The following is a 12661-nucleotide window of genomic DNA, read 5'->3' as shown; positions in this document are numbered from 1 at the left end:
CATTTAATATATATAAAAAAACTATATACGTGTTAAGAACCGTAGAAGACATGTAAATTGTATGTTGGCTATGCAAGAAAATAAATATTTTTGAGTTCATTAAAAATGTTTAATTTAATTTTAATATTAATAAAAATAAAAATAAAAGTAATATGATAAACTAAATAGAATAAAGAAGACAATTATATGAAAAGTTAAAAGGAAATAAATTTTTAAATACATCGATTAAAAAAAATCAACTAATAAAATATCTAAAAATTAAATAAACCGAACTGAAAATTCAATTCGGTTTATTTGGTTTTGCTCCCTAGGTTGGTTCGGTTTATTCGATTTACATGGATAATTCGATTTATTCAGTATAAAAAATGAACTGATCGAATACACATCCCTGCTTAGATCTAAGTCCATTTGACGACTAGTGTTAAAGATAGGAGAAGAAAACTATTTTTATTTTGGTTCGCATATTTGTAACTGTTTCATGAAAAAAAATTAAATTGTAGGAAAAATAAAAAGGGAAGAAGAGCTTTCAATTGGCGCAGACGGTGCAAATAGAGAAAACCATATAACAACGATTTTAATAACTTAATGACTTGAATGAAACCTCCCGAATAGCTTAATTATCATTTTTATAACTTTTTAAAGTGAAAAAAATGTACTAATAATTTAATAACAACGAGTATAGCTTAAAAAAATACCCATTAATTTTGTAGGGTCCTGGCCCTTTCGAGGTTTAAAATTTTTGTAATTTAATCTTTTTTAAATATACTATGATCTTCTTAAAAATATGAGTAAACTTTTGAAGGTTTAAATTTTTTACAATACTGTTTCTTTTGAATCGATTATTTATATGTTTAAATCAATTATTATATAGCACGTTTAATTTTAATTTACCCCAATAATTAATATCCTAGCTCCGTCACTTATATCAGTAACATAATTTATAGCTATATGAGCCAAACCATATATATGCAAATATATTAATACTATAACTATTTTTTTTTCATTTTTTCCTATCTTTTCCTCAAAAAAAAAAAAAAACTCAACTATAACATAGTGTATCTCACAAAGCAGCAAAAACTCTACCCTTTTTTCATTTTCATCCCCCATTTTCCCCACCTCTCAAAATCCAATTGTAGCTGTTATGAAGTCAAATATTTAACAGCTTATGATTCTTCTGCATGAAAACACCATGAACATTGCCCTGTTTCTCAATCTTCCATACACTTCCTTTCATGGCTGCCCTTCATTTTCCCATATTTCAACCCTCTAAAACACCCAAACCTACTATGCAACAGTAGCAAAAAGACATATAGGAGTGTTGGGTTTTTTTTTTTTTTTTTTTATGAATATATCCCTCATTTATGATGTTTTTAAAGCTCCACTTCACAGGGTCTATTTAACTTTCTCCTTTTGCTGTTGGGACTTGTATGTACAGAAGAAGGTGAAGAATTTGCAAATGACCCAATTGATGTTGTGTCATCAGTTTTATAGCTCAAGCATGCTGCTGCATCAAGTACCCCAATTGGACTCTGTGGCAATGATGCATTGCTTAACTTAACCATTGACACTTCATGTAGCAATTCAACACATTTCATCACTCTCTCCTGCAAACCAAAAACAAAATCAATTTAATCAATCATCTATGTAACATGTTGCCATTCATTGTATTAGTTTTGGGATTTTTGGACCGGTAAAAGTATCATGGAAGTCTCTTCATTAGGAGCCAAATTGCATTTTGCCTCATCTACTAAAAGAATGAGTAAATTAGTTGAAGGAGTAAATTGGTGCTTTTGTTAAAAATTCCATTAGTTTCTACTATAAAAAACTGATTCCTATATGTTAGCATGAGATACACATACACTGTATGGTTATTCCGTCAGCCTAGCTAGTTTTTAATGGTATAAATGGATGAAATTTTTAACAGGAAGGATCAGTTTATTCTTTGATTTAACATACAGAGACTAATTTGCCCATTGTTTAAGTGGAGGGTGCAAAATGCAATCTAACTCCTAATACAGGAGTAGATGCATTTTGCCCCCTCCACTAAAAAATGGACAAGTTAATCTATGTACATTAAATCAAAAGGTAAATTGATCCTTTTTTCTAATAAAAATTTCATCCAAATCTGCGTGACACAAAATAACTAGACGTGTACGGACTAATTTTTAACAATAAAAATGAATAATATTTTTAACAAAAAGATCTGTTTACTCTTTGATAACATAGAAGGATTAATTTACTCATTTTCTGAGTAAAGGAGGTAAAATGCAATATTACCAAAAATGTTTTACCTTTAGTACATGGTGAGTAAGAATAGAGATGGCTTTCTCAGTGTCCACTGTATTGGCTTCAACAACAACAAACAATGCCACTGCTGCTGCAATCTCAGATGGCTTGAATTCTAAGAAGTCAATCCCTACATTCAATTCCAAGAAGTCAATCATCTGAACCACAAAAGATTTATATCAAATCTTCAGTTGAAACCAATCTCAGGTTCGATCTTTGAACAACCAGAAAGATAAAAGTGTAAGGAATTGAGAAAAGGGACCTTTTATTGTGCTTGAAATGAGTTGGATTGATCTCAAGATTAAGCTTCTAAGTGGGATTCTTTTATCATCATCATTGAGCTTGTAAAGGAAATAATCAATGAATGAAAATGGAGTGATAGCTTGCATTCTCCAATTCAAAGTACTCAAAACTAGAAGTTCCATTCTTTGTATAGTTTTAGCCTCAAACACAAATTTAGATTCTCCCACCTGTTTTAATAGATCAAAAAAGCTATATCAGATCAAACAGATGATTATATTTATACCCCACAAAACAAATTATTTGATTGATTCTTTCTTTTTTTTAACCTGCAAATCTAGAATCAATGGAACTTCAGTCTCTTCCATTTTGGCAGCAAGTGACAAACATGCCACAGTGAGTAATTGCATCATCCAAGCTTTACCCTTCTGCATTATCAGATGTTATATACACAATTAAGTGAATGAATGGTCCAAAAAGCCAAAAGATTCTCATGTTTTTGATTGGTTTTTTGAACTTACAGGTAATTCATATGCAGAGAGAAACCTGTCCAAGTAGTTTATTGATAAATACTCACAAAGAGGTCCAAAACCAAAATGAGCATGAACCTGTTAAAAGAAACAAGGCAAATTTAAACACAAATCAACCCTATGAAAGAAGGGTCAAACAAAGAACCCACCAAATCAGTCAAAACAAGTGAAATAAAAGCACCCATATTTGTAAAAAGTGAAAAAGAAGAATGATTTATGAGTTAAAACTTAAACCCACCATTCCAATCCAATCCATAGCTTGTTTTCTAGCTTCTAAATCCAAATCTCCATTTTGTAGCCTCTTCAAGTAATCAACACTTGACAAATGGTGATGTTCTTTTTCAACCATTAAAGCTATACATTCATCACTCTGCAATGGCAAACCATGTTCATCAAGGCCATTAAAGACTCGGTTTTGATTCAAGTTTCGGTAATATCTATGATGATCCCATGTTTCTCCCTCAAACCTTTCAACTTCACCACCACCAACCCAACCAGAGTACTCGTTATCATAAAAAACGCTGTCGTTTTCTTCTGCACATAGAAGACTAGAAACTGCACAATCAAAACTTGGTGCCATTGCTAACAAAAACACACAACCAAAATCTCAAACAAGAACGTGGGGTTGTAGTGAAAAGAATTGAAGAAGGGTATATAAAAACAAATATGATATTCTCAAGAGTGAAGCTGAAGCAATCTCCTTTTACACTCTGAGGCTTGAAAAACACTTGGGGAAGAAGAGGGGTGGTCTCTTAAGAAGCAAAATCAATGCCTTTTTTAGGGTAAAAAGCAAGAGAGAGAATTATAAGCGCAAAATATGGACATCAAGGGCAAGATTTTTATTTTATTTTTATTTTTTTGCTCGTAGGAAAGAGAAGAAGAAGAGAGAAAGGAGGGTTATTGTCTGTGACTGTACATTAAGATGTCACCCATTAGTGCTTTCTTTGCTTTACTTGTTTACTGCAAACTGAAGAAATATGGTTTTTTTTTTCCTTTTTTTTTTGTCTGTTTTTGATTCTTATTATATAATAATTAGCTGTCATTATATTATTTTTTCTCCTTTCATAATCATTAGAGTTTATTACTAAATGATGAAAATCCATTTTCTTATATCAAAATTTTTTGAAATTAAAATAATAATGGATGTGCCGATGGAGTAAAACATGAGTTTGAGTATGCTGAAGCGCATTATCCTCTTATTTATGGGTTTGGGAAGGGCTATGAGTAGGTTTAGGCGTTGTGTTAAAAAAAAGTAGATATAATCAAAATATAAATAAGATTATTCAAAAAAAACTGTTGAATATAATGGTAACGTAAATTATACTTCAAATGAGAGACTACATATTCGTACTTTAAAAACAACATTGTTGAAAGAAATAGTGATGAATCTCGAAAATTCATTTAATTTAGATTTAATGTGATTATAGAATATATATATATTTTGAGTTTTCTTATATACTTATTTTCTATTTTCATTTATTATTTTAAAACAATAATAAAATTTTAAAATTTAAGTAAATAAAGTGTTGCAAAGTTTATTAATTTCCTTTACAATTTTAGATATTTTCAATAAGTATCTTAATTTAGAAAATCAACTTATTTTGTGAAAAAAAATAGTAGTATTTAATATCATTTAAATTTGAGTATGACTGGCATTGATATTATTATCGAATAGGAGAACCTATGCTTGAGCGCGCATTTATCTTCCTATATAAAATGTGAGAATGGATTATACGTAATTTTAGATTTTATATAAAAAATATCTTTATGAAAAATATTTTAATTTTTACCTATATTTTTAAAAAGGTATAATGATACATTTAGTCCCTAACGTTAACTCATTTTGTTATTTTCACCCTTATTCTTTTTTTTTAAATATTATTAACCTGAAATTTACTCCAAATTATATTTTTCCTGATTTCATTTCAATAAGATGGATGCAGCTCAGACAATTGTAGATTTACCATTTTACCCCGAGACAAGGATGGGCAGAAAACGACGGGTCTAGTTTTGTAAATTGAACCACAGTGAAAGGACAAGACCATAATTCTACTGATGAAAAAAGTAACCAATCGAGGACTTAACCTGACCCTGTCTTTTTCTTCCCATGCTGACACGTGTCGATTTAATTTCCGGTCTACGATTCAAAACATCGGTTTCCTTTGTAAAATTATGACTGTACTTTTGGACTTTCTTTTATACGTACTTTCTACGGTACAAAAAGTATAAAATATTTTCCCTTTTCATACGCTTTCAGTTATGATATTTTATTTTATTTCGAAGTCGAGCTTCATTTTATCCCTTTCGTTTAAAAAAAGAGTAAATTAATCCATGTGCATTGGATTAAATAATAAATTGATCTTTCTGTTAAAAATTCATTTATTTCTACTATTAAAAATTACTCCATTTACGTCACCATGAAATACACATGGCATGTCAAAAAATAAGAAGATAATACGCTTCAGTACACTCGAACCTACGTCCTTCTGCGTTGACAACGAACTAAGACTCAATCTGTAAAAAAAATATTTTTTAAAATATAAATAACTTTGAAATGTTTGGATTCTAATATTTCGATTTATCCACAATTTTCCTACTATTCAGTGCATTTAATTTGTGTGGAAAATTAAAAAGGAAATATTTTGGTATTTGGTCAAGGCGTTGACTGAATAATTAGAATTAATACAACAATTGGTATGGTTATTATTTAGCTTAATTTTGTAAAAGGAAGTTTGTTAATTTCCTAAAATTGTGGTTCTATATATGACTAAATTCATGGTAATTTGTTTAATAAGTCCGATAAGTCCTTGTATCATATCAAAAGTTTATTTTAGTCCCTCTAGAAATATTTTAGTCCTTCTATGTTTGAAAAGATGACATTTTAATACCCGCACGTTAACTTTGTTGTTAATGGAATGATATGGTTTAATGGTTATTGACGTGGCATTAAATAAAATTTAAAAAAAAAGCTTACCAATCTTGGAAATAAATGGAATACAGTGGCTTAATGATGGCTGATGCGGACCAAACTATAAATGGTTTAAACACAACAATTATGTAAAAATAAAAAAATGAACAAAATCGAAAACAATTCGAAGTAAAAGCAAAATCGGTTTCTTACCTCTACTCATTCTTCAAAACTGTTTTTTAATTTTTAAATTTAATTTAATATTTAATTTAGAGTCTCGCCAGTCACCGTTAAGTCATGTCATTTCATTAACAGCAAACTTGACATGAAGGGTCAAATGTATAGGGACTTCAATGTTCCTTTTAACAGTAGAAGGACTAAAATGAACTTTATGATATGGTAAGGGACTTGTGGAAACCTTTATATATCTAACTTAAACGTTCATTTTTATATAGAAAAGAATCTTTTAAGTTCTATGGTGATTAAAAAGGTGTATAAGTAGCATTTAATGAAACAATGTCTAATTTGTCGATGAATCTGATAAAAGTACTATTTTTGAAAAATAATATTATTTAAAATTAAATTATAATCTAGTTAAATTTTTATTAGCCGATCAACTTAGTCCTTATATTATTAGAACAAATTAAATTAAATTAAATTAGAATAAAATTAACATTTATTATTTAATAAAATTAATATTTTAAAAGTTTTTATGGTTCCGTAATTGTCAACTTTATTACAATTTGAATTTATTTGATTTAGGACGGCGCCTAAAAAGATAAATTACATCTTAATAGTAAAAATACAGTTCCCCCCCCTTAAAGATGAAAAGTTTCAGTTTGATCCCTTTAAAATTCTAAAATGCTAAACATATATAAAGATAAAATTATATTTTGACCCCATTAAAATTTTATACTTCAATTTTGCCCTCTCCCAAAAATGAACTTCTGGCTTCATCGCTGTTTGATCGGGTCTCAGACCGAATATAGAACAAAAAAACAAAAAAAAAAAAAAACATGTGACACATGGAAGAGGTAAACGATGTGATGACCAGAAAAGGTAGAATGACAATGATGAATTCATACAGAAATCATCTCAAAATCAGCCAACAATTCCATCTTTGTTTGCAGGGGGCAAATAAAAATTTTAAAGGGTTGTCTTTTTATTGGCCAAAGAACCAACAAAAGACATGAACTTTAGCTTTTCTTTTAACTTTTAGGAGCGTCTTCTTCTTTTGGATTCTGCCAAAACAGCATTAAATATATATATATATATATATTTTCTTCTTTCCATCGCTTTCAGCAAAGGACTGTTTAGATTTTGGATAATTACTCTTTAATTCAATTAGGTATATTTAGTTGTAGGGTTTAGTGGACTTTGTGATTAATAAGCACTTTCCGACATTGTCAAATAAGACTGTGTTTGGTCCTTTGGGGGTTAAATGCCATAATTTTACTTCCTAGGTAATGGTGTTAAAAAACAGCAAACATAAATATGTCTCAAAGACTAATAATATTTTCTTTTCAAGTCTTATAAAAACTGTAGAGATCAAGGAGGAAAAAACAAAAAAAAAAACATTATAAAAGTTGGTCCAAATCTTGATATTTTCGTTTCTTAGATGTTCTAATATCCCATATTAACGAGATGCCCCTCGACTATGTTTTTTACGTTATTGTACTCTTAGAATGAATAATGTTCCTTTCTTTGCTTGCATGGTTGTACAAATTTTCAGGTCTCAAAACTTTCAACACGTTATATATATTTATCTATTTGCTTTAAAGTGAATTTTCTATAAGTTTTGGTAGAAAAAAAATGTCGACTATGCGAATATATTCATTATCATCTTTATCGTATCAAGGATTTATTACGATCCTTTAAGCTTCATTCTGAGATCTCGGCACATGACGTACTTAGACTTCTCACTCTTGGTATAGCATTCCATGAATCAACCGTAATTCCACCATTTTATTACTGACAGCAACCAGCAACACATTATCATATTACATCTCCATTTGTCTAAAACTCGTATCCCAAGTTATGCAAAGACGTTCTAAAACTCTATCTATGAAGTTTTTTAGGTTTTGTTTGGTAAAAAAGAAATGGATAATGAAAAATGAATAAAAAAAATTGTTAATTTAATGCTTAAACGACAAACTAGGGTTTTATTAAAAAGTGATTGTTAAAATTATTGCGCTTAAATTTAGATCATATATGTAAAATAAAGACTATATAGTATTCTTTTATGATATATGATATAAAATATTATTTTGAAGCTATAATTATATTTATATCAATGACTATTATCGGAATTAATCATTTTAAGTATCGAATTAAATAAATAACTCAATTCAAATTAATTTGTTTATGCACTATTAACACGTGTTGAATGCAATACTAAAATTAAAGAACATGGAAAATTATTTCATTCCACATTAGTGTAGATTAAAAAATTGTGCAAAATTACGTTACACTTTTAAGAGAGAATACAAGTTCAGACATCAGATATAATATTATTGAGAGAGACAGTTGTGAATCCCCAACATAAATCATAAAACAAACATAAAAAATACCAAAAACAACTCCACAATAGAATCAAATTAGTAAAGAGATATATGATAATCTAATAATAATAATAATATTCTTGAATTTTTTTTTCCAAAAAGAACTCGATGGATGGATTGTGGAGTAGCATCGGAGACAACATGCGAATGCCATTCAAAGCAAAAAAAAAAAAAGAAGAAGAAGAAGAAAAAATGGTGAGAAAGTACGTAGTTGAAAAAAAATGCAAAAACGAATCCATATCATATGGTCATAGTCATACATTTGACGACAAAATTCTTTGAATTTTCAATTCAGGAAAACCTAATGATGATCATCAAAAAATACCAGACCAGTTCAAACGGTAAAAAAAACACCCTTAATTAAGACAGTGAGTTTTGATTTTTAACCTAGGATGCTAGACGTGCTTAGAAAGAAAAAAAAACATGCCATATGAGTTGTTAAAGAGACTTTAACGACACAAATTTCTAACCCTTTTTCCCCCTTCCCCAATATTCTTTAAATTTACCTTTTTCCACCTTTTGCAGTGAAAATTCCTTCCTACTGGGTTCAAAAATAACGAAAATATAAACTTCACCCATATGGGTTATGTCAGTTGTTCTTTTTTTTTTTTTGCTAGTCTCGAAACACCATATGCCCACTTCCCTCTTTCTTTTCCTTGCTTTTCCAATACACACTCAAACATTTACGCGTATATATTGTATTCGAGATATTTATGCTTGATGTTGTTCTTGTGGTATTTTGTTTAATTAGCCAAGTGAAAGTGTTTTCATCCACTCATACAATATATGAGCATGTGTTCAAATCCCATTAAGACCAAATGCTCATATTTCGTTGGCCATGAGATGTTTCCAAAACTCTGTGAATTCGATTTGACTCTTCTTATAGTCGGGAGACAAGATTTCAAAAATAAAACTAAACATAAACACCCGAAGCACAATACACCCACTATTTAAGAGTTTGAGTCCGACCCCCCCCTCCTCTCAACATGTATATATAATTGTTTGGTACACAAACAAATTTAAAAATCAGCATGTCTTTGATTGATACTAACAAAAAAACCCTGCCATCAATGGGTAAAATAGTAACCGAGTATTTTTGCGGTATAACTCTTTAAACATTATTTGTAAAGTCTAAAAACTCTATTTGTCAATATGCCAACTAATTTTTCATATATATATATATATTAATATCATATTTGTTAGTAATCATATGGTTTGTTGTGTGATAGTTGCTCACCTACTCCTTTAATCATGTGGTCGAGCGCCGCTCATGAAAAATGGAACATATTTCTTAGTCAGCTGTTTATCTCTTCGAACAGCACTCACGACGAGAATACCTTGATTTCGAAAAGAAATATAAAAATATTAGTTGTGATAAATTTTGATACGTGTTACTTTTCCATACCATCAATGTTGTTTGAATCGAAAAGAGACTCTAATTTTTAATTATTTTCTTATTATATATAAATAATTATTCAGAGTTAAAAGAGTACGTGAGGGGAGAGCATCTCATAAGATAAAATTCACATTGTTTGGTCTAAAAGCAAGTCTTTGGGGGGCTGCTGTTTGAGATCCGAGCTTAACAGTGTCATGCCACTCCCACTACACATTTTCTTTGTTTAACCTATCCATTTACTCATTTGTATATTTTTTTATACGATATAAAAATCTATATATTATTTATTGATTTGTTGATGCTACTGAGCCCAATGTTGGGCAGATGATTAGATTTATTACTCCAATATTTTTGCATATTTGACTGAATCTCCTTTTTCATCGTCACAGCTACTAATATTTGATTTTTCCCAATTCCATGCATGTTTGGTCGGTCGTGTAATTGTTTAGTGATAAATTAATTTTTAAATTGAGTCTTAATTCGATTGGTGTATGTATTGTTGTTAATGTAGGAGGATGCGGGTTCGAGTGCGCTAAAACACGTTATCCTTTGATTCATGGGTTGGGGAGGGGCTATGGGTAGTTCTAAGCATTGTGTCAAAAGAAAGCGGATATGATCGGAACCTATAACACCTTGTACTTGTACTTTAGTCTTGACCAAACGATATATAGCAATTAAATCTGTTAGGTTAAATTTTACTATTAGTCCTGCATTATGCGTGAAGTTGTAGATTTAGTTCATATTTTTCAACTGGATCATTCTTAGTTGCTATATTTTTCGAATTTCAAAAATTTAATCTTAATGCAAATGACAGTCGTAAAATCCATCAACTGACTTTTTGTGAGTAATATGTGAAAATAACAAAGTGACATGACATTACATATGCGATAATATACTTATTGCACCAAATTTTAAAATAGAAGAACTTAACTTAAAGAAGTTAATAGCTATTGTTTGGTGATCAAGACTAAAATTTTAAAATTCTAAAAGTACGAAAACCGAAATGATCAAATTAAAATACAAGAGCTATATCCACGGATATTATACAAAGTAAATATTAACTAAAAATGAGGGAATCAACAGTGATCAAGATTCAAGATCAATACTGTAGCTTTACTCTATTAACAAATTAAACTTTGATTAAATTAGCAATAATATTTGTTTTACTAGTGCTTTGGCCTTTTGGGGTTTTAACTAATTAATCAATATTTTTAAAAAATCCATTTTCCTAATAAACTCAAAAGCAAGTTCTTGAGATTCACCCCATTAAAAAAATAACATATCTAGTGATTTTAAATAAAATAAAAAAGACCATATGTTTTAAAAGAAAAATAAGACCATATCTGGTCATTTTAAATCAATACAAAGTTTTAAAATAAAAGGTTAAATTTTGGTTTTAGTCCCTCTGCTATGCTCAAATTTGGTATTTAATATCTACGTTTCAATTACATATGATTTAGTTAACACAATGTTGATATAGACATTTTTTTATTGTTGGAAGGATGTTTTAAGAAAAAAATCACATTAGTATATTAATTAGAACAGTTAATGCCATTAACTATTTGAATTAACTAATGAAATTGTAAAAATAAAGGGACTGAATTATGTCAAATTAGGGTTAATACATGAGTTTAATTTCGATGTTTAATTTGGTACACATATCAAACATCATGTAGTCCAATGAATTTTTAGCATGCGTTGGGACAAAAAAAAAACATAGACACTACATTGAAACCAAATTCGGGTATTCAAATGGGATAAAGAAAAACGCAAATATCAAATTGAAAAAAAAAACCATAGGTATTGAACTGAACATTGAAACCAAACTTAAGTACCAAATTGAGACAAATAAAACTCGGGCATTAAATTGAACATTGAAACCAATCTTAAGTACTTAAATGAGACAAAGAAAAACTCAAGTATTAATTGAAAAAATTTTAGGTACCAAACTAAACATCGAAACCAAACTCATATACCAAATCATAATAACCCACCAAATTAAAATACAAGCACTAAATCCCAAAGGGACCAAAATTAGAATTTGACCAAAAAAAAAAGAGAGAGAGAAAAGGTTTCATAGTGTGATCACATTGCGTTTATTGAGTTATTTTGGTCATCATAGGCATGTGCAACGCCTGCAAACGACGCCGTGGTCCGCCATCAAAAGCATCCACAACATCCGCCGTATCTCCGGTGTCTCCACTATTCATACTTCCCACCACCGTCCATATAAAATATTATTTCCCACGTGGATCTATGATCATGGCCCTGTGCCTCTCGTGTAATATATGTACTTTTATTTTTAATAATCCTTTTGTTGTCTAATTTGACCAACTTAATTAGTCATTAACATTAATTAAATGGTGTTTAATCCAGATTTGAGCTGGCAAAGTCTACATGTCTTGGCTTAATCTACGTCTCTTTATCAAAGTAATATAATATGTGTATATATAATATAGGATAAAAGGGGCATACTGGTTTAGCTTTTGGGAGTCTGTACAGTAGAATATGGGGACCATTTGCCTGTACAAGAATGGAGGAGGCTGTTCCAATTTACTTTTTTTGTTCACTTTTGTTTGCATTTCATAATTATATAAATACATGGATGAAGTTAAAAAAAAATTGGTAAAAGAATCGTAGAGGTCTTTGTACTAGAAGTCGAATTGCATATTGTTCTCTCAACTCATAAAATGAACAAATTGATTTTTGTACGTCAGATCAAAAGAGCAAATTAATTTTT

General features: G+C 29.7%; 2 protein-coding genes across 2 annotated transcripts in view; one reads left to right on the top strand and one right to left on the bottom strand.

Annotated features, from left to right (window-relative positions):
• Nucleotides 1-12661, top strand: part of LOC105772543 (MADS-box protein SVP) — a 94199-nt gene that overhangs the window by 4402 nt on the left and 77136 nt on the right. The window lies entirely within an intron of this gene.
• On the bottom strand, nucleotides 1147-3977 carry LOC105774639 (cyclin-D4-1). The gene is made up of 6 exons (XM_012597199.2): nucleotides 3295-3977; nucleotides 3048-3134; nucleotides 2856-2954; nucleotides 2549-2756; nucleotides 2292-2416; nucleotides 1147-1604 (listed from the first exon to the last, which is right to left on the bottom strand). The coding sequence occupies exons 1-6, from the start codon at nucleotides 3634-3636 to the stop codon at nucleotides 1371-1373; spliced, it is 1095 nt and encodes a 364-aa protein (XP_012452653.1). The 5' UTR covers nucleotides 3637-3977; the 3' UTR covers nucleotides 1147-1370.

This window comes from Gossypium raimondii, chromosome 6 (genome assembly GCF_025698545.1).
Source record: "Gossypium raimondii isolate GPD5lz chromosome 6, ASM2569854v1, whole genome shotgun sequence".
NCBI classification, from domain to species: Eukaryota; Viridiplantae; Streptophyta; class Magnoliopsida; order Malvales; family Malvaceae; genus Gossypium; species Gossypium raimondii.
Note: the sequence above shows the minus strand (reverse complement) of the source record. Positions and strands in the feature narration are given on the sequence as shown.